At 52.5% G+C, this 25,686-nt stretch overlaps 1 protein-coding gene across 1 annotated transcript in view; it reads right to left on the reverse strand.

Annotated features, from left to right (window-relative positions):
• The window catches only part of AR (androgen receptor), a 40,818-nt gene that overhangs the window by 12,884 nt on the left and 2,248 nt on the right, over positions 1–25,686 (reverse strand). The window contains exons 2-3 of the mRNA XM_071442250.1: positions 9,641–9,792; positions 2,274–2,390 (exon numbers count right to left, since the gene is read on the reverse strand). Coding sequence (XP_071298351.1) covers positions 2,274–2,390; positions 9,641–9,792 — 269 coding nt within the window. The remainder of the gene's footprint in view (positions 1–2,273; positions 2,391–9,640; positions 9,793–25,686) is intronic.

Here is a 25,686-nt window from a genome sequence, read left to right on the forward strand (position 1 = left end):
ATTACACATGTTTTGTGTTTTTGCTCCAGCCAGGACCCACATGGTTGCAGCATGGGTGGCTGCCAGCTCTGGCTGCAGGCACAGGAGCTTGGAGTGCCCACAGGAATAGCCCCTGGCACCTCTCATGCTCCCTGGGCTCAGGACTGGCAAGATCCCTGCAGCTCTGCCCATTCCAGGACATTTCCTGAGCTCAGGGCTGGCAAGATCCCTGCAGCTGTGCCCATTCCAGGACATTTCCTGGGCTCAGGGCTGGCAGGATCCCTGCAGCTCTGCCCATTCCAGGACATTTCCTGAGCTCAGGACTGGCAGGATCCCTGCAGCTCTGCCCATTCCAGGACATTTCCTGAGCTCAGGGCTGGCAGGATCCCTGCAGCTGTGCCCATTCCAGGACATTTCCTGGGCTCAGGGCTGGCAGGATCCCTGCAGCTGTGCCCATTCCAGGACATTTCCTGAGCTCAGGGCTGGGAGAATCCCTGCAGCTGTGCCCATTCCAGGACATTTCCTGGGCTCAGGGCTGGCAGGATCCCTGCAGCATCTTCCCCAGCAGCAGGCACAGGTGCAGTGGGATGGTGGGCACAGGCCAGCACACCACTAGGACCCAATACACTAAAACAGCATTATCACTGGCTTTTTGCTCTTTTTTTTTTTCCTTTTCCCTCTCTACAGTATCTTTTCCCTCTCTATAGAGAGAAGATCCTACTTAGTGGATACCAGCTTGCAGGTCACTGTGATCTCAATCAATAATGAAGTGCTTCAACACATTGCCATCCTGTTCCAGAGCAGAGCCTGCAGAAGGCATTCAGTGTGCCACCTCCCCCTTCTCCTCCTTCTCCTCCTCCTCCTCCCCCACCAGAGCACCAGGGATGTACCCCATCAGTGACTGTAATTAACCACCAGTTAAAAGCAACTGGTTGGAGCCTGGGAGTGATTTCAAACGCCCTGCCTCCGCTGTGGGAGAGGTTACTGTGGGCAACCACAAGCTTGCCTGTTTGTAACAATTGCCTTTACACCGACATCCAAACCAAATCTAAAATAGACCAGGCAGAACAGGTCAGGGTGACCCAAAGAGCTGAAGAAAAAAAGAAGGGAGCGGGGTATCCGTATTAGCATTAATTTTGTCAGTGTGTCCTGCAGAAGAGGGTTACACTGATGTATGTCTTCTCCTACTTATGGAAACTTCACCAGAAAAAAGCACTTAAAATAAGCTAAGGAAAGGGAGGGAGGACTGCACTGCCTTTTGGGATCTTTGGGGAGAAATCAAACGAAAGCCTCTGCTCCTTGGTGAGTCACAAATCAGAGCCACTTCAGGAACAAGTCCTTCAAGACAGTGTTGTTGCAGCCCAGCAGCTCTGGAGGCTCAGCCCATCCCAGCAATGGGGTCAGGATTTAACCCAAAAATGCTGACACACCCAAGCAGTCTGGGCTCCCTCTGTCCCCCTGTGCTGTGCCTGGCACTGCCAGGGCTCCCCTCTGCAGCCCCAGAAGCCCCCTCAATCCAGGGCTTCCCAGCCGGGGCAGGTCTTTCAGTGCCCTTTTCCAGGATTTTTTCCTCCTCACAGAATCACAGTGTGATTTAGGTTTGGAAGGGACCTTAAAGATCATCCAGTTCCACCCCCTGCCATGGGCAGTGACCCCTTCCACTATCCCAGCTTGCTCCAAGCCCTGTCCAAGTTTACAAGGCCTTGGGGACTTCCAGGGATGGGGCAGCCACAGCTTCCCTGGGCACCCTGTGCCAGGGCCTCACCACACAGGGAAGAATTTCATCAAATGTACTCAACAAGGAGACACCCAGTGATCAACACTAGCTTATAGACTATGAGCAGAAAACCTCAGATTTTGGATATCAGCACCCTGTTAGTTTTAGTAGGGCTACAGGTTTGGGAACAGAGAAAAATTGTAACAAGGAACAGGGACACAGGAGCAGCTTCCATCCTGCAAAAGAAAACACTGAGCTTGTAATTTCACCAAGAAATTGCTCCTTTCTGCCTTGGAATAATCCCATCAAAAGAGGGGAGTGCTCTGCTCTGAGGCTCCAGGAGCCAGAACCAACTCACCCTGCTGTTAAACTCTTTTAGATTCACAAGGTTTGAAATGAGGGAAAAATAACTTTTCCTGAAACACAAACAAAAGCTATTGAAATTCCCCATTTTGCTAGTACAACCCTGAAAACGTTTGCTGAGGGTGTATCCATCAGCCTCATTTTCCAGCCCCTTACTGATGACTGTTCATCCCCCAGGTGACACAGAGGGCCCCAGGGGGGACCCTGGCCGTACCTCCGAGCGTCATCCCGGCCTCGTAGCACTTGCGCAGGCGGCACGAGGGGCAGTTTTTCCGCCGGAACTTGTCGATGGTGCAGTCGTTGCGGCTGGCACAGAGGTACTTCTGTTTACCTAAAACACCAGAGAGACACAGCATGGGTGCTGGGTGCCAGCAGAGAGACAGGCTGGGCTCTTTTGGGATCACCAAGGGCAGCCTGGAGAGTTTGGTTCTTGTTTTTTAAATGTCATCCATCTATCCGTGTCATCCATCCATCCAATGTCACCCATCCATCCAATGTCATCCAATGTCACCCATCCATCCAATGTCATCCAATGTCATCCATCCATCCAATGTCATCCAACGTCACCCATCCATCCAATGTCATCCAATGTCACCCATCCATCCAATGTCATCCAACGTCACCCATCCATCCAATGTCATCCAACGTCACCCATCCATCCAATGTCATCCAACGTCACCCATCCATCCAATGTCATCCAATGTCACCCATCCATCCAATGTCATCCAATGTCACCCATCCATCCAATGTCATCCAACGTCACCCACCCATCAGCCATTGCATGGCTTTTGGGGGTTTTCTCCCAGAACAAACCCCACAGTTTGATCCTTCTGCCACAATACTCACCTATCAGTCCCCTCAGAACCACGATGCTCTACAGATTTTTTTGGGGCTGAATTATTTTTTGTGCAACCCATTGGTACCAGTTGGGTCTGTTGTATCTACAGATATTGGGGTTGGGGAGCTGCTGCTCCACAGGTGAGTCTGATGCCACCCTGTCCCCTGGGATGTATCTGCAGTCAGCCTGGAGGGAACTGGGACCAGCAACTCCCCATACAGAGGACCTTGTGCAGCTGTGGGTTTTGGGGAGGTGCAGGAAATTCAGAAGTTCCTTATGGTGAGAGTCAGCCATACCTCAGACTCAGCCTGCACTTGCTCAGAGAGCAGCTCGTGCAGCTCCAGGCCACAGCTTTTTTTCACTGCCCCATTTGCCAGACAAGCCAAGAATCATCGCTTTTCTTGTCAAGTTTGAACACATTTACTGGATCAGGATTTATCTGATGTTCTTCAGGCTGCTCCAAACCAAACTGGACTCAGCACACCACAGAGAGGTGCAGCTTATAGACCCAGAAACAGCCCACAGGGGTTAATAAATAAAGGCCAATGACCTTTATTTATTATCCTGCAAGGGGTTACTTTCTGCATTCCTGTAGGAACAGCCCTCAGGAGTCATCAGAAGTCTATGAATAAGGTGAGGCTGAATCCAACCTATTAATGTGCCAGTTTTGACATGAGATGCACCAATTTTGGTACACAGATTTTACAACCCCCACACCCCCCCCATTGCTGCCCTCACTGCCACTGCCTGAGGCTTTCACTGGGGCTCCTGGGTCCCCCAACTCGTCCCTGGCCACAGTTTTGGCAGGACCAGCTGCCACTGTCACCCCCACAGACCCCCCTGGCAGGGCTCAGCACCCAGCCCACTCCTCCCACAGCACTCAGGGGCTGCACAAACACCCCATGTTTGACCTTCTCAGAACTGCCCTCTTCAAAGTGGATCATCACACACCCCTGTGCCTCAGCCATCACCTGCATTACTCACCACATCTCACACCTGTTAAATCATTTTAACACTGTCCTCAGAACAGCTCTTCTCACCTTCTCCCTGGCTCATTTCCCATGGGAGGGATACTGAGGCAAGCCTGGATGACACCTAAATCGCTAAGGACCCTAAGGGGAGTGCAAACACCATCCTCCCTTTCAGCAGCTCATTGAGGAGGAGGATGAGTAACAAAGAACTTCAGCTGAAACTGGGTTACTTGCAGTTATTTTTGTGCCAGGGGCACTGAGAGCTGAGGCCACACTCGCTCCACTCAACCTTCTTAGGTACTCACAAACGGGTGCCCTACTTTCTGGGAATGGAGAGCTGGAAGCAGATCTGGCTGCCTGAGCCCCCCAAGAGTGTTCCACGATCAGGCACAGCTGTGTCAGGAGCAGCACCCCACAGCCCCAGGCTCACCCCCAGGATCTGGACAGACCCCAACATGTGGGCTCATCCCCACCCTGCTCTGTCCCCAGGGGAGGGAGCACACATGAGGTTTGGTAGTGGAGTCCAAGCCTTGCTCCACTGTGCTGTTTCCCATCTGCTCCTCAGCAGCACCTCCCAGCTCCAGAACTGCTGAGCAGGGACATGGAGAGGGAGCCTCTCCCACGAGCCACGAGCAGGCAGAGGGGCCCAGAGGACAAACAGGGCGTGCTGGAGGAGGCTGCAGGATGGCAGTGCCACCCCAGAGAGAGCAGCACAGGCTGTGAGCTGCAGCCACAGCTCTCCCCACGGTCACGGTACAGTGAGACTGCTGACATGGCCAGGCCAGCTTCATGGTTCATGGACAGGCTCTCTGGGGCAGGAACCTGCTCTCTGTTGTCTGGGCCTGCACAAGTGAGCCCTGTTTACTTTATGCTGTTCTCCAGTAACAAAAAGAGAACCCAACAGCCACAGCAGGTCATGGTGCTGCTGCTGCTGGGCGTGAGAATGAGCTGAGCTCACCTCACCCTAATTCCTGGGGATGCAGAGATTTCCCCTAAACCACCAGGAGAGGAACCACCAGCTCTAAAAGGCAGGAGAACAGGGAAGGGTGGCTGGTAAGCAGATGAGTTCCTTCCCTCTGAAGTGGAGGGAAGTTCCTTCCCTTCTCACACACAGAGACCTGTTTCTAATTTCAGGGTAATTCACTCTCTTCATTCCAGAGCAAGGTGAGATATTTGCAATCAGCTGCTCTTTATTTAAAGATAAATGTGCTGGTTTTTCCTTCTCTAGAGTTTAACACTGAAACTACTTCTTTGTTTTCTTTTCTCCCCTGCAAACAACAGAGGTGTTTTCTCCTGCCACTGCAAGGCAGAGGCTCTTGCTTTGCAAACCTGTACATACAGGTCCAAACCTCACACCCACTCTGCTCCCCAGCATTCCCACTCTTTGCAAGGCCCATCACCCAGCCTGTCCTTCCCCTATAGACCACTGCCCAGCCGAGGACACTGCAGATGTCACCCAGAGAAGCCCCACATCCCCCCCTGCCCCCAGGTCCTGTCTGACATGTGCACAGGTGAGGGGGGAAGTCACACCCAGCACTCTCTGCCTTCCAGACCAGCACAGGCACCCCAAGAGAGCATCTTTGCAGCAGCCCCCACCATGAACACACTGCAGTGCTTGTGTCCCCTCTGCTTGGAACGTCCCCCCCCCTTGGGCCCCTCCTGGGCCCCCTCACACCAGGCAGAAGGACTCTTCCACCACCTCTGAGCCCTGCCACTCATCTCCTGGGACCACAGCACACACTGGGAGCCAAGGGGAAGAGCTGCTCTCCAGGTCTTCTTGATAAAAATAATGATTTATGGAGGTGAGTTGCTCAATCCAGAGGAATCATCTAACAGCCTGTTGCCACATGAGCTGTTGTGCCCAGACTAACTTTCTCCTCCAGAGAACAAAGTAATCTCTGCAAACATCTGGAGCAAGATATACGACCGTAAATGTGACAAACCAGTAAATGCCTTTTGGAAGACAGAGATCCTCATATTTCAGGACATAAACTGAATTTTAACAGCTGGGGGATAAGGCCAAGCTTTCTGCGAAAGCAATTCCCCTGGGTCTCATGGAACCAGGGAGGCTCCAGAGCTCCCCTGGAAAGCCTCTGCTCCTTGGGGCTGTCACCAGCAGGGCCATGCCCAGAGCTGAGCCTGGGGGTTTGGTGCTGGCACCTTCCCACATGATGCTCCTATTAATAACTCAGGAGGGCTCAGCCACAAAGCTCCCAGGAGCCAGCACTGAGCCATTCTGAGGAAGTACCTTTGCAAAGTTGTTTCCTGAATAGCCCTCTGTATTTACCAGTGAGCATAGGGAAAGCACACAGAGCTTTCCCTGTGCTCTGGTCGTCCCATCTTTTGCTCTCCCCATGACATTTTAAGGCAAATAACACCCAAACAGTCATGAGAAACCCACCACTGGAGCATCGTGATGCTGCAGCACCACTGAATCTTCTGCAGACTCAATTTCTTTGCATGTCACATCAGCCTGGGAAGGAGGAGAGAGTTTTTTATACCATGGCAAGGATCTTTGCAAACGTTTACTTTAACTTGGTGTCATCTTTAAATCTGGCAAGAAACTGTTGAGTTGGCCCAGAGACATCTCTCTGGTGTAAGGCTAATCCTCAGCAGGTCAGAACATAGAACACTAATCCATATGGAGAATGATGGAGGCACTCAGAGCAGTCTGCACAGCAGCCTGGCTGGGTGCCTGCTAGGAAAATTGCCAAATACTGTGTTATTTTTTTCATTTAGCTCTCTGCTATTTAAAGACAGCCCCATCAGGAGCACAGCCCAAAGCATCCCAGTCCTACACTGCCAGGAATGTTGTGTGGGCAGCTCTGGGCTGGCTAAAGTCACCAGCAGATCTCAGAAACCTCAGAGGGACAAGGAAGGTCTGCAAGGAAGGATGATCCCCCTCCTGGACAGAATGGGAGAGCAGGAACCCCTGGGCTGCTCACTGACACAGGAGCTGCCTTGTTTGAAGCATTTTTCTGTTTCAGGGACCAGGGTGGCATCACAAGGACTGAACTCCCATGTCTTCAACCCACCCCAGCCATGCTCACCACACCCAGAGGTGTCCTGCCTGAAGGGAAAAACAACACCTGTGCTGAGCTGGATGAACTTTTTGCTCAGCAGATGAGGAGGGGGAGCCCTCCTTTGTGGCAGCAGGGGAGCAGCACCCTGGTGCCAGGGCAGCCTCCCAGCCCTCTGGACTCTCCCTGCTGGGGCTCTGGGGCTGGTGACTGCAAGGGAGAGCTGGGCTTGGTCACCAATCGAGGCTGGTGACCCTGCAGGTGAGGCAGTCCCCACCAGTCTGTGGGGTGTGCTTCAGGGCTGGCCTGGACACAGCCTGGACATCTTGAGAGAGTCTGTGAATCACAAGAGCCAGCAAAACGAGACAAGACAACATTCCTGCCTTTTCTATTAACTCTTCAGCATCTTTCTGGGAAAAGCAGTTGAAACTGAACTTGTGAAGCCCCTCAAATCTGTCAAATATTCCATTAAAGCAGGGGTGACCTGCTCCTGCCCATAAAACTCTCAGTGTGTCCAAAGGGAAGAAGAATCAGTGTCACAACCTTTTTTTTTAATCTTTTTTCCTTTCTCACTCCTTAGAAGCCAGTGCATGTCCATAAAACCTCCTTAAATACCCCGGAATCCCTGCCAGATAAGTTCACTACTATCTCAGAAGAATATAATAAAAAGGAAATGATGTGCCCAGCTATTTCCCTCCCCTCCAAGATGCTGTTTGTGCTGCTCCAGTCACAGCCTCTGCTGCTCCCTCCACTGAAGGCTGTGGCTTGACACCAGCACCAGGAAGGTAACAGGTTTCTTTTCTCATGGGGAAGCATTTTGATCTACTGCTGTAAAGTCTCCAAGGGCGAGACTTGGAGGTTTTCTGAGAGGCATTTTATGGACTTTAAAACATGAGAACGTGCTGAAATATCAGCTTTCAGTAATGCTGCTCAGCTTGAAGAAGGAAGAGATCTGTCTGGAAACTCACCAAAAGTTAGAACAGAAATCACCACCTGCCATCTCTGCATTCAGTACCTATAAAGGAGCACAATTTATTGTCACTTCCCTAAAATAAAGACTTAGCCATGTACCTCAGGGTAGCATAAGATGAAGCCTGACAATTTGGCAGCCCCCTGCACACACATATGGCTCCTCAGGAAAGACAAAGGGCTGCTGCCCAATCCCAACACGACCAAAATTAACATTTAAATCAATGATATAACACCACCAGGAGAGGAAACAGCTCCACAGCACATGCCTCAGAGCAGCCCAGGCTGCCCCTCTGCCCGTGGGCACCTCTGGTCCCTGTGACCCACCCTGGTGCCAGGGGAGCACAGCTCCCACAGACACCCGCAGACACAGGCACTCCAGCAGCACCTCATCTGACTGAGAGCCAAGCCTCCACTTACTATAAATCAACAATAACTTGCTGACTTAAACAAGCATCTGTTATTTACTCTGGCTGCACAAGCCAACCCACTTGGCTTGACACAGAGCTGGTGTGCAGCAGAGACAGATCTGCAAATGATTTACTTGGGAGAAATATGCAAAATTTGTTAACTATTTGTTAATTGTTTGACTGCTCTTTTTGGCAACACTGATGTCCCCTGTGGCACAGCCCCTATTCTTCCCTGAACCAGCACTGACAAGTTGGCTCCTGGCACAGGGGAATGAGGGAAACACGACTCCAACAAGAGGCAGGATAATGCTAATTGATCTAATTGATGTAGAAGCAACATTCTGACAACAGCAGGTGAGCACCCTAGGCTGGGACCTCTGCTCATGGGCAGGAGAGGTTGGGTACAGGGGAAGGCCATGGTGAGACAGAAACTCCGTCCTCTTTCTGCTGCCTGCCCTCTCCAGAGGACGCCACAGCCAGTGACAACAGCTGCCCACATAAATTGTATCAGCAAGAAGGAAAGATGATGGCTTGTGTTGGCTCATCTCTCCTGACAGCAAGGCTGATGAGTGACCACAGGCACGTTACACTGCTGGACAGTTCATCTTCCACACCAGAGGCTCTCCCTGCTGCCCAAGAACCACAACTCTGAACTGCAGGTAGGAACCAGCCACTGCTGAGGCACAGCCTCAGGAAACAGCTGGGCTGGGAGCTTCTGCTTGTTCATTCCCCAGGAAAGGTGTTGCAAAGACCTTGCTGTTGAGAGGGAACATTTGGGCTCACATTTATCCCTGGAGACCCTGACACTGTGGAGCTGGACATGAAGGAGGAGTTGCTTTCTCATGGGCTGGGGAGAAGGATCACAGACCCCAAGGTCAGAGCAGGGCTCCTGGTGGACACAGGGTTGTGCTGTTTTGTGGGCACTCACAGAAGGGACCCTCTGGAAGGGCTGCAGGAGAGGAAAAGCCTCCCCTGTGCATCTGAGACCATAGGTGGGCTGATGGGAGCTTAAAGCACTCTGGGGAGTCAACAAGAGCAGCAGGAACTGACTGCTCCAGGCTCTCACCAGGTCACTAAGATAATCATGGAATCACAGAAACATTTGGGTTGGAAGGGACCCTAAAGACCATCTTGGGCCACATCCCTGCCATGGCAGAGACACCTTCTCAGAGATGAGGTTGCTCAATGCCACTGGAAAGAATTATATTTTGGCAAACTGGTTTGGCTACTTTTTGAGAACAATCTGTAAAATGAAATTACAAACGCCAGAGAGGAAAATCAATTTATCTTTGATTTTTCTCCCTTCCTGGTTTAAGAAATCTTAGAATGCCACCACAGTGGGGCAGTGACCTTCCCTTTCCTGTCCCCATTACCTTCAGCTGCCCGTTTGAAGAACACTTTGCAGCTCCCACACGTCAGGGCTCCGTAGTGGCACCCAGATGCTTCATCTCCACAGATCAGACAGGTCTTCTGAGGTGGGAAGTAATAATCAATGGGCAGGACATGGTCACGGCCCGGCTCCAACCTGCAGCATAAGGCAGAGAGGACAAGAGAAGGGTCAGCAAATGTGCTCAGGGCAAGCTGAGGGGAGCAGGGTCATGGCAGAACTGCAGGGATGGATCAGCCAAGCACTGAGCAGCAAGAGGGTGAGCAAAGCAACAACTGAGCCAAGCCTGGCCCTGACCATGCAGAGACCCTGCCCACTGCGTGCAGTGTGTGACAAAGTGTGACAAAGTACAGTGACAGTGACCCACAGTGACAGCACAGCCTAGGCACAGAAGGTGACTGAGACTGGCTGTTGCAGTGCTCATGGAATTTTGGCTTCAGTAATGAAGCTCATGCACCAAACAAGGCAGAGCACGACACTGCCAACCACTCGATGCCACGTTAACCACCATGCCAAAATGTCCCAGCACTGCACTCCCCTTCTCCAACACCTCACCATTCCACACACCCAGATTCTCCTCTCTCAGCTGGTACTGTCCCCTCCCCAGCCTGATCTGATCTGTTTGATCAGATCCTTGGAGAAACTGCTTTTCCAGAGGGCATGGTAGGAGGAGAGGGGCTTATCCAAATCAGGAGCCAACATGTCCAGGCAGTTTGGGAAGCACCAGCACGTTGAGTTAATTACCAGAACTCATTTATCTGCAACCACTGAATGAGGCAATTAGCTTTTAACAGTCTCCAAGTCACAGCAACTTTTTCATAAAATTAGATCTCCTTTCATTTTTGGCATTGTTTATTGCTTGTAGGTGAGCTCTGAGAAATCAGGTTACATCAACAGTGTGACAAAGATGGGACTTCTTGAAAAAACCTTTACATCCAGAAAAGCCCCACTGTCCTCGCCTGTCCCTCACCTGGGAGCTGTGCAGATCCCACCTCAATAACTGGAACAGCAATTTAATCCTCAGTTCTTATGGTAGAAACCTTCTGAGTGATTTCTCATCTCTTTAACAGGAGCAATCAGTGACTTATGTGTAGATGCAGCTCAACCAGCCTTCCCCAGCCGTCTCCATTTCCAAGGCTTTTCTGGAATTACTGATTAAATGGAGGAGACACAGTTGGCTGCACCGTGCCTGCCATAGTCAAATCCTGTTGCAAAAAACACGTTCCTTTCTTGTCTTACATGGCATCCCACCTGCCCTCCTGGTGCTCCCACATCCCCCCATGTGCTCCAGAGCCCTGGCACTGGGTGAGAGGGGCTGCTGGAGAGCAGGCCCTGCTGAGGAATACCAGCAGCATATAGAAAAGCCTGGCTAAAAATGTCTTATTTATCCAGTGTGTTTTAGGTTCACACATAACAGGCTTTCCTGCTAATGGCCCAACACCTCTTTTCTCCTCTCTGTGCAGTCAGAAATCCAGCAGTGCTCATTTCCCTGTTTCCATCAGGCTTCCCCTGTGTCTCCCCCACGCTCAGCACTGTGTGCCATGAGCAGCAGGTGTCGTGACAATAGACATGGGACTCCCAGAGGACCCTGGGGTGTTTTTGAGGATTAATTATCTGAAACTGCAAAGCAGGTTTGCAATTGAGTGGCTTCTGAAACAGCTTTTAAAGAGCTGCTCATGTATGGAGAGATTTGTGCAAGTGCAGAAATACCTTCCAGCAGGTGTGCATCCAGAATACTCCATGCATGTGCCCCTGACAGGGACGGGGCTGGGCAGGGCTGCCTGCACACCCCTCCATGCTCAGCCACCCTTGTCCCCACTGCCACCAACAGATGGAGACTGCAGGACACTGGCTGACACGGAAGGTGAGTCCTGGCCGTGGGACAGGCTCCTCCTGGGGCAAGGCTTGGCAGGGTGTGCACAGCCCCACACCCCAAGGGGCAGGAGATGGTGTTTAGGCAGGTGGAGAGTGGTTCTACCACAGGCCCTGCAGCACCAACAGGGTTCCCTGCCAGCAGCCACTGCCCAGAGCCAAAGCATCTGCCCAGGAATGCCCTTGACTTCAAAACAGCACCAGTTTGCCTTTTCTTTTTTATTTTTAGAGAGAGAATTGCAAGAAAAACATAATGTGAAAATGTTCTAGCAACTCAGAATGAGCTATGCTAATGGTTCCCTTTACAATCCATTTCCCAGTTTCCTAGGGACATTTACAGGGTGTTCTCAAAACGTGAAGGTAATACACAACACAGGCCAATGAGCCAAAGAGGTGCCTGGAGAAGCTGCAGGGCTGGCAGCACTCTGGGCAAAGCCCCAGGTGCCACCTGCCCCAAGGTGCCAGTGCACAGCAGTGCCACAGCCTCTCGCCACCACTGAGGGCACAGGAGGGACTCTGGCTGGAAGTTTGTACTCTGTGGGGCTGTGCTGGCCCTCAGAGCCACAAGAGTGCTCAGGTCAGACCAAAACAACTGCAGGGGGTTCGCAGTTGGCACAAAGTGTGGCAAGTGTCAGCCCTGGTGCAGAGCCCCAAGCAGGGCGATAGCGGCCGGAGCAGACACAACTGGGACGGCGACGGCGACGACGGAGACAGAGCTGCCCCCAAGGCCAAGGTCGTGGCTGCCACAGAGCAGCTTGGTGGCTTTTGGGGGCAGGGAAAAACAACCTTGGTATCTCTTCTACAGCTCTAAGATGAGTTTTACTCTCGTTTCAGAAGGGTTCTGTAAGGAAATGGAGGATTTGCTGAGCTCCCCGCACACGCAAATATTTCTGGGGAGTAGGAACTATCATGTGATGAAGCATTTGTTTGTCATTAGTTAAATTTCACCAAACAGACACATTTCACAACATCCCCAGAAAGCCAAGAGAAGGCACTGGTGAAAGAGGAGCCAACCACTTCTCCCTGTCCACAAAGGAAGTTTCCATCTCAGAAAAAGCTGGCACAGGCTGCTTGAAAGGAGCCATGGCGCAACTGCCCTAAGGCAGACCAGGACACAATGATGGCAGCTGCCACACACCCCCAGCTCATCCCACACAGGTGCCCCAGAGCTCTGGTCCCTCACTCCCTGAAGAAAGGGGGTTTGCACCTTCATGATGCTCTGTCCAAAATCGGCACGTCTGTGACGCTCAGGAGGGTGTTGAGACCAGAACTGAGCCAGCACTCACAGGTGACACAGAACCCTCCCCAGCCATTTCAAGTATTGTCATTTCTGAGACCTTCTGATGTTATCAGGGGGGATCTCTGCCTTTAAAACAGCATTACCTGTGCATGACATTTTCTAATGCAATATTAAGTTTAATTGGCTTCCCCTCAGTGCAGCTGTGGTGCTCCAGCCCGGATGAAGTTCTGTGACTCCCACCAAAAGGCCAGACCCATGCTCAGCAAAGGGCACGACTGCCCACTTTGGGCGCATCCTCGTGTCCCCTTGCACTGTCATTTGGCTGCTGCTGGTTCCAGCCAGAGCTGAGCCAAGCCTGCATTCACAGCCACCAGACCACACTCATCCAGATAAAAAGACCTGCATAGAAACTTTAAAGCATTCATCTGTTAAAATGCTTTCAGCCATTTAATCTATAAACATGCAGCTTTGTACACTGAATTCATGTCCTTTCTGCTAAATAGCCTTGAGTATTTTCCAGTCTGCTCATGCCTTGTTTTTGTGTGCAATGGCAGCAGAGGCATGACAGCATCTGAGAGCAGAGCAGGATGCAGCATGAGCCCCAGGCCTGGTAAACACACACAGGAACAGGATCCTCACGGATTTAAATAATTATTAGCAGATGACAATGGGTTTTCCAAGCATCCCAGCAGGGCAGGCTGGCAGGAGGAGCAGACCTCAGAGAAAGCAAATGTCCTCCCACCAGCAACTCACAGGAGCAGGCTTGGCTCTCCAGCCCTGGCACTGCCTCCGGGCCCAAGGGGCACAAATAGCTTCCACAGGCACAGCTGCACAAATCCCTTCTCAAATCCCTAAATTAAACTCTGGGTTTTTGTTTTCAAACACTCTGTTTCCTTGTTTTGACAGTTTATTTTTCATACAGCGCATCCCCCCTGCAGCTGAAGTTCCACCGCTCCCAGCCCTTTTCTCTCCTGTGCTCCTCTGTGGTGCATGAAGGAGCTGCATGGACACAGCCACTGCTTGTCCCTGCACTCAGGGGACAGCCCCAGCCTGCCACCTGACCGGCTGAGGCAGCGCACATAACCCAGGCTGCCAGGGAGTCTCCTCATTTAATGGCCATCCTGGGCTCCCACCTTTCAATCTTCCACAAGGAAGAAGCAGAAAATAAGCTTGCAAAGGTGAAAGGTAGCAGGTTTGCTACACCTGGAATGCAAAGCCTGGGAGAAGCCACCCTGCAGCCTTTGCACCTCACCAGTGGCCACAGCAGAGGCTGCTGCCCACATTTGGTGCAGCTCACACCAAAACTTCTGCCTCAGAGCCTGATGTCCATCCAGAGGCTCAGGGAGCAGTTAAATAAATCAGCTCAGAGAAGATGGAACACTTGATCCCCCAGACAGAGCAGGTACCTATGAAAAGAGATGGCACGAGGACAGTGCAAGGTCCCTTCAGATGGGAACTCACCTGATTATGAAGCCAAAAGGGGACAAAAAAGCAAACAAGGAGCAGCAAGGCTGCAGGCAGGCCGCAGCCCTGAGGAGCACTCCCGAGGTCATCAGAGCCCTACACTGTGTCCTCCTGGTGACTGCAGAACCACCTGGAGTCACCAAGGACAGGACCTTGGCATCCTTGTTGCACAGAGAACCCTACTTATTTTCCAAGGAAACACTTTGTCCTCACTGATATTTATGCAGTTAGTTTAAGCTACACCATAATCTTCCGTTTTTCAAATCCATCTCTTCTGCTCACAAAAAGAAAATGTGCCTGTAAAGAAAATCACAAATAATGAGATAGTTGATACATATATTTCATGCTCCAAGAGACACTGCTATCATGCCATATGCAGGTACAGGCTTACAGCTCCCAGGAAAGCATCCAGGGTACAGACTTGTGGTGCCACATACCAACATCTTCACCTACAGGAGAACGTCCACCTTTCCCTCTTCCAAAATCAAGTGCGCTGATGCTTACAAAATGCTCTGGAAGAGGGGATGTGAGTTCTCAGTGCCTTTTCTCACAGCTGGTGTGCCAGGCAGATCTCCAGAGGAACAGAACACAGTACCAGTGTCCAGCCATGGGGCACAGCACCTCAGCTGAACTGGCCATGTGGCCCCCAAGGCCACCATGGTCCCCCAGCACCCCAGCTAACCACAGATTCTGGTACAGGGCTACCAAGAGAAACCCCAGGCAGAAGGATTCCAATCAGTCTCACAGAACTCCAAATGAATTTGGGATTTAATTTGGCAACAAGGATCAACTTGTGCTGATGGCCTGAGGTCAGTGGTCAGCTCCCAGCTGGGCTGCTGAGGGATGCCAGGATTCATTCCCAGACTCAGATATTTAAAACACAAAATATTTTCCCCTTTTCCTTTGGCAGTGGAATTATTGCTAAGGAAACCAATGCTGCAAATTCTGCATTTTTATTTCTCCACTGTAGGAAGCACAAGGCAAAACCAGTCAGCAAGAAGGGCGGGACCCGGCATGGAAACACGAGGAGACCGCAAATACCACGAATTTGGCATCCAGCTGGGGAGGCACAAGGCCCGAGCCAGCACCCTCCCCCGGGCACAGCATGGAGCCCTGGCATGGACGGGCACAGCAGCAATCAGCAGAGCTCCCCACCTCGGGGAGCAGCCCCCTGCACCCCTCCTGCAGTGGGGATCACTGCAGCAGCACTGCAGCGCTGGTCCCACCACCCACCAGCAGCACCGGGTTATTTTTAGGCACATTTCTATCAAGACCAAACCTTTGCAGAGACACAACTGCAGAGGCATAAAAATCCTTTGCCTTATTATGTCTGGGAGTGGATACAAGCGCTATCTGCAGAACTTCCCTTCAGCTCTGCTGGCAAAGCAGAGTTTCTAGAGGAGACTTCACGACTTGTGCAACACTATCATCCTCCCGCCGCGTCCTCCAAGCGGATCGTGCTGTGACTCATCCCCGACATAAACACACTAATTATAAATGAAGGTTTCACATATTTAGTGCCAGGTCTCCCTGCAGCTCTTAGCCCCAGTCTCAGCAGAACAGGCAACAGAGAAGCAAATTCCCCAGCAACTCACAGCCATTGGCTGACACCCACCAATCCCTCCTGCTCCCCATCCCGGCCTTCGTGGCATGCCCGCTGCTCACAGCTGCCCACACCTGCACATGGATTGGGGCAGGAGCAGGGCAGGACTGGGACAGGAGCAGGGAAGGATGGTGGGGATGGGTGGATGGATGGATGGATGGATGGATGGATGGATGGATGGATGGAGGATGGATGGATGGATGCATGGATGATGGATGGATGGATGGATGATGGATTGATGATGGATGGATGGATGGATGGATGGATGGATGAATGGATGGATGGATGGATGATGGATGAATGGAGGATGGATGGAAGATGGATGGATGGATGGATGGAGGATGGATGGATGGATGGATGAATGGATGGATGGATGGATGATGGATGAATGGAGGATGGATGGAAGATGGATGGATGGATGGATGGATGGATGGATGGATGGATGGATGGCTGCACCAGTACCAACTCCAGCAGCACATACCTACAACCCACTGTATCTAGACAGGCATGGGCTGGGAAACAGTGCTTTGATGCCAGTTTGCACTTTTAGTGACATATGGCAGGGGCAGCCACACCTGCTGTTTTGGAGGCTGAGAGCATTCCCAGGAAAACACGGAGAGCAGAGCCCTGCAGCCCTGCACCCGGCTGCCTCCAGGACCTGTGGGCATGGGTGGTCCTCCTGCTATCAGGGATCCATGCTGGAGCTTTGACTGGCCCTGCTGGACAGCCATGTCCAGAGAAAGCCATGGCACACCAGGGACCAAAGCCCTGCCCACTACCCCTTGCCCGTGCTCTTCCAAGAAGGCGAGGAATGAAAGCAGCCAAAAATCATTTTCTTTCAAGCCCGCCTGCAAACCAAAACACAGATGCCACATCTAATTTTAGGCCTCCCAGCCTTGAGAGTGTTCTCCTGAGTCTGTGTGAGCGAGCAGTGAGATAGTCATCTCAGGACACGCCGCAGCCGCGGTGGCTGCGCACCCGCCTTGACCCAGCTCTGCACAGGGGGGCAAGGGCAGAGCAGGAGGGCACAGTATGGCCTGGAGTTAACAGATCCCCACAGGGGATCCTGCACGACATACTGAGCCCCCTCCACTAACTGCAGTCGAGGGCAGAGGGACTGGCCAGCCACCCTGCTAACCCCGGGCTGCCACTTTCTTCCTGATGGACATGACAACTGCTTCAACTCAGGCCGCAATCCAAGGTTTTAAGCACCCACGTGGCAAAAGGGAAGGAGAACTGAACAAGAAGAGGACAGCTGAACCCTGGAACCCTAGCTCCCATCTCAGCTCAGCTCTGCCGAGCCCTCAGCACAGCCCCAGTGGGATTTCTGTCCTGCAGGCTTCCCAGCACTGTGCTCTGCTCCCTTTTCAAACCACCCCCAACACAGCCCCGAATCAAGGACCCGGCACTTGGCACAGGCTGTGCTGTAAACAAGAAAGGGGAAAAGTCTCTCTCCTGCTATTGTTTTTCTAAGCATTTAAAGATGCTCCAGGGGACTGGGGAGCAGACGGGGAAGTAATAGATTTCTTTGTAAGGGGAAGATCCTATTATCAGGGAAAAGACTTTTTAACCACAGGGAACACGTGAAAACAAAGCCAATTACGGAGAGCCAGAAAAACGAAATCCATGTGAACAGGCTGAGTTCATCAGGACGATGTCACATGTTCTGGAGCACAGAAGCATGCACAGGGACAATGCCCAGAGCCAGCCCACGGGGATCACAGTCCCCACTGGACCCATGGTCCCAGACACGTCCCCCAGCCCTGCCCTGCTCCCAGGGCACTGCCAGGCAGCAGGAGAGGGAGTGGGGCTGAGCTGGGGGCTGGTTCTCAGTGTCTGAGCAGGGAGAAGCAGCAATGCCGATCCCACACCAAGCCCTGCGCTGCCTGCAGAGGCTCCCAGGGCTCCAGCCACCTCTCCTTCCTGCGGGCAGCACATGGCACAGTGCCTGCCCTCCAGGGACATGTGCGCAGAGGGAACGCTGCAGGCTCCAGGGTGAGGGGTGGGGATGCTCCTCACAGCACAGAGAACACACACATAATCTGTGTGTGGTGTTCACGGGAAGATTATGAACATCCACGATGTGCACAGGCACACACACACACGATTCAATAGAAACAGTAAATCACCCCAGCATTCTTTGCAGGGGGATTTCATTTTCCAGTTGACGCACCCCATTGCTTCCCAGATGAAAGCTATCAACCCAATCAGCACAAGAATTCCTTCTCTGTATTTCTCCTTCAAGAGGAAAGTGGAGCTGCCGAGATATCCCGTCCCAGCCCTCCCAGGAGCAGGTCGGGAGATGTGCGGGATCGGCGCGAGGGGGAGGAGGCAGGAGCCTTCACCAGGAAATTTGTGATACAGAAACTTGTGCCTGGGCTCTGTTCTCAGCACACAGGCCAAGGTCAAAGCGGTTTTTTTTCTGCCATTTCTAACCAGCAAAGAAGCAAACACAGCTAAAATCTGTAACAGCAGCCAAAATGCTGAGGGCTGGTGAAAGCAGCAGAGACAGAAGTGTCGTGTCATTTTGGGAGAGACAAGAATCCCCCTCCATCCACCCCCAGGCACAGAGAGCACAAGGGGGAGGAAGCAAACCCTGGGGTTTTCCCACCTCATCCCAGGGACTGAACACATCCTCTGTAAAATGTATTCTGGAGATCTGCAGCCTCCCCTCTGGCATTTGTAGGGATTGTTCCTGCTGGCAGCAATTCCAGAAGCTGTCCGTGGGATGGGGGTCTGGAAGGTGAAGATGCAGCTGTAACACAGAAGGATTTGCCCCGAGGTTCTTCCCAAAGCCACTGGCTACAGCCAGCCCATGTCCAGTCCCTGCTGGAGCATATTGGTGCAGAGGGAGAGGTCACCCACAGAATGCACCACCCATCCTTAGGTGACAAAGCCAGGTAGGACACGACTTGGAGCAACATGGTCTAGGGGAGATGTCCCTGCCACAGAGGGAGTGCAGTGAAATGGGCTTTAATGCCTCTTCCAAAAAACCCATTCCCTGAGTCTATGACCAGACTCTGCAGGCTCCAGCAGGAGCTGGATCAGGCAGCCAGCAGCCAGGACATCCCCCCAGCAGTGCCTGTCACAGACACCTGGCTGCAGACATGAAAGGTAAATCCTCATGGCTGCTGCCATGCCCAGTGCATGAGGGGTGGCTGGAGCTCTGCATGGAGCTCTCAAACAGCTCTCCTGCTTTGCACAGCCCAAGCAGGGCTCTGCCAGCCCAGGCACACCTCAAGTGTGTCTCAGGAGCACACAGATCTCAGGACAGACACACCAAATGGTAAACGTTCCTGTGCCCAGCTGCTTGCCCCAGCTAAGGCTGCTCACAGCACTCCCTCCCCACACCAAGGGTGTCCCAGGCCAGCCCTGTCATTGTCCCAGCATTGGTGGCTCTGCACTGACTCTCCCATCCTGAGTTAAGCCATCTCTTTCGCCCCTAGAGTTGTTTGGGAAGTGATAGCTGCCTTGCCAAGCACCACGACAGACTGGCCCCCTCAGCAGAAACAGGGGCTCAGCCCAGGAATCATTATTTACTTATTAGGATGGGCTCTCTTCTCCTTTGGATGGCACAGGGAAGGCACCAGGACACCTGTGGAAAGCATGGGTGTAATCCAGCCCTGTGGACACCCGAGCTGCCTGGGGCCGGGTGGCCTGGGAAAAGGGCAGAAGCTATAAATACCTGGGGAACTGGCATGTACTTTTCAGATTATTTCTATTACTGCAAATCACTTAATCTGAGGTCCACGTCCCTACAGACCAATCCCACCACTCCTGAGGACGTGTCAGCACCTGACTTCTCTGTCACTATTTGCAGCGGCATCCCCGGGCGGGGGCTGGGGAGCTCCGAGCCAGGGCGCAGCGGGTGACCTTGCTCTTCCTGGCCTCTGCTCAGCCTGAGCGGGGAGCGAGCGGCGCCCTGAGAGCAGCTGAGCCAAGCTGACCCCAGGCAAACCGAGCCTGCCCCGTTCCGCACAGGTCCCCGGGGAGCGGCGGCTCCTGCGCGATGCTGCACTCCCGTAACCCGGCTCCTGCAAACACCGCCCCGGAGCTGCACAGGGACACCGGGGCCAGCGGAGGTGAGCGGGCCCCTGCAGGGGTGCAAGGTCCAGCAGGCTGCGGCAGGACGGTCCCCAGGAGCCGGCACAAAGCCAGCACAGCCCCCCGGGACCCCAGCGCTGAGCCAGGGCTGCGGCACTCACACACCTGGGGCTGCTGTCGGACCTCAGCCCCCAGGAAAGGGACAATTCCCATGTCCACGGCTGCCTGGAGGCTGAATGAATCGCTGCTCCTGAGCGCTTCAGCAGTGAAGTTCTACTGCTGGGAGTGTTTTTATTACTGTTAGAGGATACTTTGAATCTCACCTGAAAACGCTGGTGAGAAGAATGGGGGTGCAATGGCTGGATTTAAAGCAGAACAAAGCACAGGCACTTCCCACTGCAGGTACCTGGCCAGGGTGAGCCGGACTCCCTCCACCGGGAGGTTTCCCCAGAGAGGCTCATCCCTCCCTCTGCCCCTCACCTGGAGCAGGCAGGGGATTAAGGGTGATTGGACGTGGATGAGCAGCACAGGCAGATCAGGGAAGGCAAGCAGCACTGGTAACAGCGAGAGAATATGGATGGAGAACCTCCGTCACAAGTCTTTGCCATGACAACTGGGCCAGTTCCTTTTCATTTCAATGAGCTCCCTCATAGCACTGTTAACAAACAGGGCTGGCTCTGGTCCCCACAGTGTGCAGCAACGCTCGATACCAGGGCCACCAGCCACTGCCAGGGCCACCACTGGGCATGCCTGCACAGCCACCCACTAAGGGCTGATGTGACCAAATCTGCCTCCTAATTGTTTACCAGGCATAAAAGCTCTGCTACAACAGGAGATGGGAGATCTGCCTCCTGTGCATGCTGGATCTCTGGAGGAAAAGAAAGAGCTGCAAAGGATCCAGTACCCCCACAGGAAGTGTTGCCATCGCTGTTTTCCTATGAACATGGTGCAGAGCTGGGGTCATCCAAGGTGAGAGCAGATCACCCTGGTCAATGCCCATGTGTGACCCAATGATGACCCCAACAGGACCTGCCTGTGCCCCCTGTGCCACATCACTACGTGCATGTGGTGGCACCAAGCCACCCTCCCCAGCTGGCCCAGGCTGTCCGTGATGGCTTTGTGGCACTTGCTTTGCGTCAGTCTGAGGTGCAGACGTGCCTTTTGCAGAAAATCTTCCAAAAAGAAAATTAACTTGCACACAGTAATGAGGCTGAGGAGCTGTGCAAGGAGGATTCTTCATTTTTCCTATATATTTTCAATGTTCCAGAGCCATCCACAGCTGCACAGATCTCTGGGATCTACCGGGGCAGCTCTCAGAAACAAACAGTTTTTACTAGAAGTCATAGAAAGTCTCCCACTGAATAGTTTTCTTTCAGCAAACACTCATTTGATAAATTTTAAATGTTCACAGGATGATAAAATAAATACAATTTCTTTCTTTTGTAATTTTAGTCCACAATCACTAGCAGAAAGTATCCACTGCAAACGCCAACCCAGCAGGCTCCAGTGAGTGCTCCAAGTCTAGACAGCAACTGGCAATGGAGAACTGGCAAACTGGGACAGCCACCTTCAAACAGCAATTTATAAAATATGAATGAAGGTCCGTGCCAAGAGTGGAATTCATAGGAATGACAGAAAAACACAAAGAACTGAGCTACTGCTCTCTACTACAAATTGTTCTCAACGCCGTCTAATGAAATTGTTTTCATTACACCAAAACATGACTATGAGATTTCCAATATTTTAGGGAATTTTGTGATTTCTTCCTGCAATATATGGCAGTGTTTCCAGCTTTCCTCCCAGCTCAGGAGCATGCCCCCCTCGCCATGCAGAGACTGACTCCTGACCTGAGCCCGTTCCTGCCCCTGCCCATGGGCAATGTGCGCCCGCGGGGACCCGGAGGTGACGCCTGGCACGGACACAGAGCGGGCTCTTGTCTCTGCTGGAGCCAGCGTGGCCTTGCAGGGTCCTGCTGCTGCGGGGGGAGAGCTGGCCTCGCCCCTGGGACACCGCTCACATCGGCTGCCTCGCTACAGTGTTTCTGCTCTCATTCTTCCCGGGACTGTCCCACACCTTCCTCGCTCTGAGAAACCGCACAGAGGCAGCGACTTCCAGGAATTGTGGGCTCTGTGCCTCGGGGACACGATCCCAACTCCAACTGATGCCCGGCCCCTGGGGCTGGTACCTGTGCCCATGGTAGGGATCCTGTCCTGGGGGAAAAACCCATTTCTGCGGAGGGAATCCTGACTCCTGTCCCCCAGGCTACAAAACACACTCTCCTGTTCCAAATCAATACTTTGACATGCTCTTCTGTCCTCAGAAGCAGCACCAAAGCGCTTCCCATAGTTAACTGGCTCTCAGTCTGGAATGAAGTTCTCCCATGAGGAAAACCAATGGTTATGCCAGACTGGCTCCAGGAGTGGTGCTCATCTGTTCAATGGATAAACACTTGTGCAATAGGGAATCTGTAAACAGCAGGAAGAATGTAAAAGCTGCATAAGCAGAAGAGCTGCCATGAGCAGATCCTGTGCAGCTCCCAGCCCTGAAGCCTCGGGAAAACACACAAAATACCTGTGTGACTGCGACCCACCAACACTCTGAAAGCTTTTTGTGGATTGTTTCTTTGGCAAAATTTTCTGATTTGCAGCTGCTGCTTCCAATACCAAGTGCCACATAAAGCCTGTCCTTCCACTGCAACCGGCACTTGAGAGGAACCAGGGTGGAATACTCACTGCCGATACCAAGCACAAGACTGTGGAAGCAGCTTCCAGAGGGTGTAAGAGCTCAAAAGCTCAAGACATCTGGAAAATAGGATGGGAAAGCTTAGAGGAGGATGGGGCAAAGTCTGCCTTTGAGCAGTGAAGAGGCAAAGAGATGCTGTGTACGCTCAGAGCAGCTGGGCAGGGACACCCTACATGTCTGCCCTCCACAGCCCAGCCCCTGACAGGTGATCCATCTCCTCTTCCCAGCAGTAAGGGAGAGCTGGAGCCCAGGCGAGCAGGGGAGAGAGGGACAGACAGACAGAGGAGGGAGGGGAAAATGAGGAGACCATTTTATGAGATTTGATATTTGCTCAGGAGTGAGAAAAAGGAGACACCAGTGCTGTGCTCCAGGTCAGTGCCCAGTCCTTGGCTGCTCCCCCAGTCCTGAGGGGTTCTCCATGCTGAGCACAGCTCCAACATCCCTGCAGCTCCAGTTACCCAGCCCCAGAGTATCACCTATTTCACAACCTCAGCTCCAGCCACGACAGACATGCACCCTGCACAGCCTGCTATCATTCACCAAGCCCTGAGTTCTCTATTCCAGCTCCAGCTGGATTATCATAGTTGTCCTGTGAGCAAGGAAAGGGTGAGAGGTGCTGAGCAAGAAATTTGTTTATCTTTTCTCTTCCCCATTTATCAGGAACTGACAGCAAGCTTTAGCACACCCCCAACTCCCCTGGCCACCAGAGGCTCCCTGTCCATAGGGGCCGAAAGGACTGGCTGCTCACGTGATGTTCTGCCATGCTCCTCTTGTCTTCAAAGACATATTTGCATCCTATGGCCAATTGCCAGAGCAGAAAGGTCACACTGACAGCAGCAGACAGGAGGGTCAGCCCTTCCCAAGGGCTTTGGAGTTCTGCCAGTGCAGTGCTGGGGGTCCCCAGAGCCCTCCTGGGGCTGGGATGCCAGAGCAGCTGCTGCCGGGCACAGCCTGGGAGTGAGAGCAACCCTGAGAACGACCTCCTGCCTCATTCCATCTCTCCGTGTAACAGCTGCCCTTCACTCCTTCATCTCTTTGCCAGTCTTATCTCCTCCCTCCATAGGAAGGAATTACTGCAGGTTTTATCTGTAAGCCTATCACAATTACAGAGCAGAAACAATTACAGAGCCATCGAGCCAGGTGATGAATGAACACGTGGCACTGGCCCAAACTGACCACAGCCAGACTAGGGAAGGGAACCAAAGGCAGATGTAAGCAGCAAACACCAGGATTCCAACCAGTATCAGCACCAGGTAACAGCAGTGATAGCAAATGCCACTTAAAAACGTCTGAAGCTACGTGGACAGCAGATCTTCCTGAGCCAAAAGCCCCTTAAATCCTTTTCTCCCCTTTGATTCCATTGCTTCAGTAACAGCTCCTTCTCTGATTCCATTTCGTTTTAAACTGGAGGCCACCCCCTCCAATCCACCACTGTAATTTGTCTTCTGATGGCAGAGCCTTGGATTTACTCTGACAATGCTCCATTTTGCTCCTGAAACAGGTTATTTTGTCACCTCAAATACTGCTGGTAGTAATGATGCAACAACCGGAGCAAAAAGATAAACAGCTCCAAGTCCAGAGTAACAAAACATCCAATTAATTTGCTAATTACATGCAAGCCTGACTGGCACAGTCAGGGACACTCTACCAAAAGCTTTAAATTAAACCCAATTGTGTTAGTAACCACATTGTGGTTCTTAATTGTGTTTCTGAGATGTGCCAGCACCTCCTAACCCTGTCACTTCCTCAAATATTAAAAACTGCTCATGCTTTAGTGTTGTATGAAGGGTGTTTAACTCAAAAAATACCTACCTATACCTGATCCCAACTGCAGCAGGGTAGAACTGGGGCTTGGGAGAGCTCCATCTGTGAGGGAAGAGCCATGATCCTGCTGGCAGACAGCAGGACCATCCAGAGGGGAAAGAAAGTAGGAGCAGCACACCTTGAAATGCTCCTTATTCTCCAAAGCAGGAGGGCCTGTGTGTGCCTCTGCTCCCAGCAGCACCCTGAGGGACAGGGCTCTGAGGTGCCCATTGCTCCTCTACAGCCCCAGAAGTGCCCTCACTGTCCCCACAGAATGCTGAGGCTGCATCCTCTGAGGGTACAAGGGGAAAACTTTATGTGCAAGGTCAAGTAGGGCAGGAGATCAGACCTTGCACCAGACAGCACAGGGTGCAGGTCCAAATGCCAGTCATCCTTCCATCAGGGAATTTTACTACAGAGCCTCTCAGCTCCCACAAACCTTTCTTCCCCCCGGCCCTGCTGTCTGGGATGCTGGTACACGATCCCCCCGCTCCAGAGCAGCAGAGGCTGATCCTGTGCTAGCACCCACAGAGCCAGGAGAAAATGCAAAGCTGCAGGAATGGGCCAGCAGCACGCTGTAAAGCTAATGGAGACTTTGCTAGGATAAAATGTAAACCTGGCAGCGATTAACACACATGGCTTGAGCCAGACCACGCCGAGCGTTCCGCTTTCCTCACGGCGTTTGGAAATTGCATCTGAGCACAGAGAGACAATGTCCCTCCATTACACCTTTGCAGCAGCAGGGCAGTGCTGTGCAAGCCTTGGAGTTCAAAGGACAAGACACTGGTGCTGTAAAGGTTGCTGTGCCAGCTCCAACCCTGCTGATCCCACAGAAGTCTGCTAAGGCACAGCACACCCAACACAGCTGCAAGGAAAAGGAGTACACAGCACTTCCCACAGGAATGAGGGAGATGTTGCTTATCTCTAAGGCAAGACCCGGGCAAAATGTACCTGCTGCTGCCTAGTCCAGCCTCCAAGACTGCCTGCAGACCTGCATGGGAGCCACACCTGCTCTCCTCAGTGTGACATTCCCTGTCTGTGCAGGACCCCCCTGCTCCGCAGGCAGAGCGGCCGCACGGAGCAAACCTGCACCGCCATCAGCAGCACCCCAATGCTGAACTTTCCCAACTTGATTCCTCCCTGCCTCCTCTGCACTGATTCCAGCAGAGATTTATGCAGACTCCAGAGACACACCCAGAGCTTGCATAGCTCCTGCCACGTACGAAGCTCACAGCTGGATGATGCTCACAGCTGCACTCTTCCT

Source organism: Agelaius tricolor, unplaced genomic scaffold (genome assembly GCF_023055355.1).
Source record: "Agelaius tricolor isolate 1412-34295 unplaced genomic scaffold, bAgeTri1.0.p SCAF_17, whole genome shotgun sequence".
Taxonomy (NCBI): domain Eukaryota; kingdom Metazoa; phylum Chordata; class Aves; order Passeriformes; family Icteridae; genus Agelaius; species Agelaius tricolor.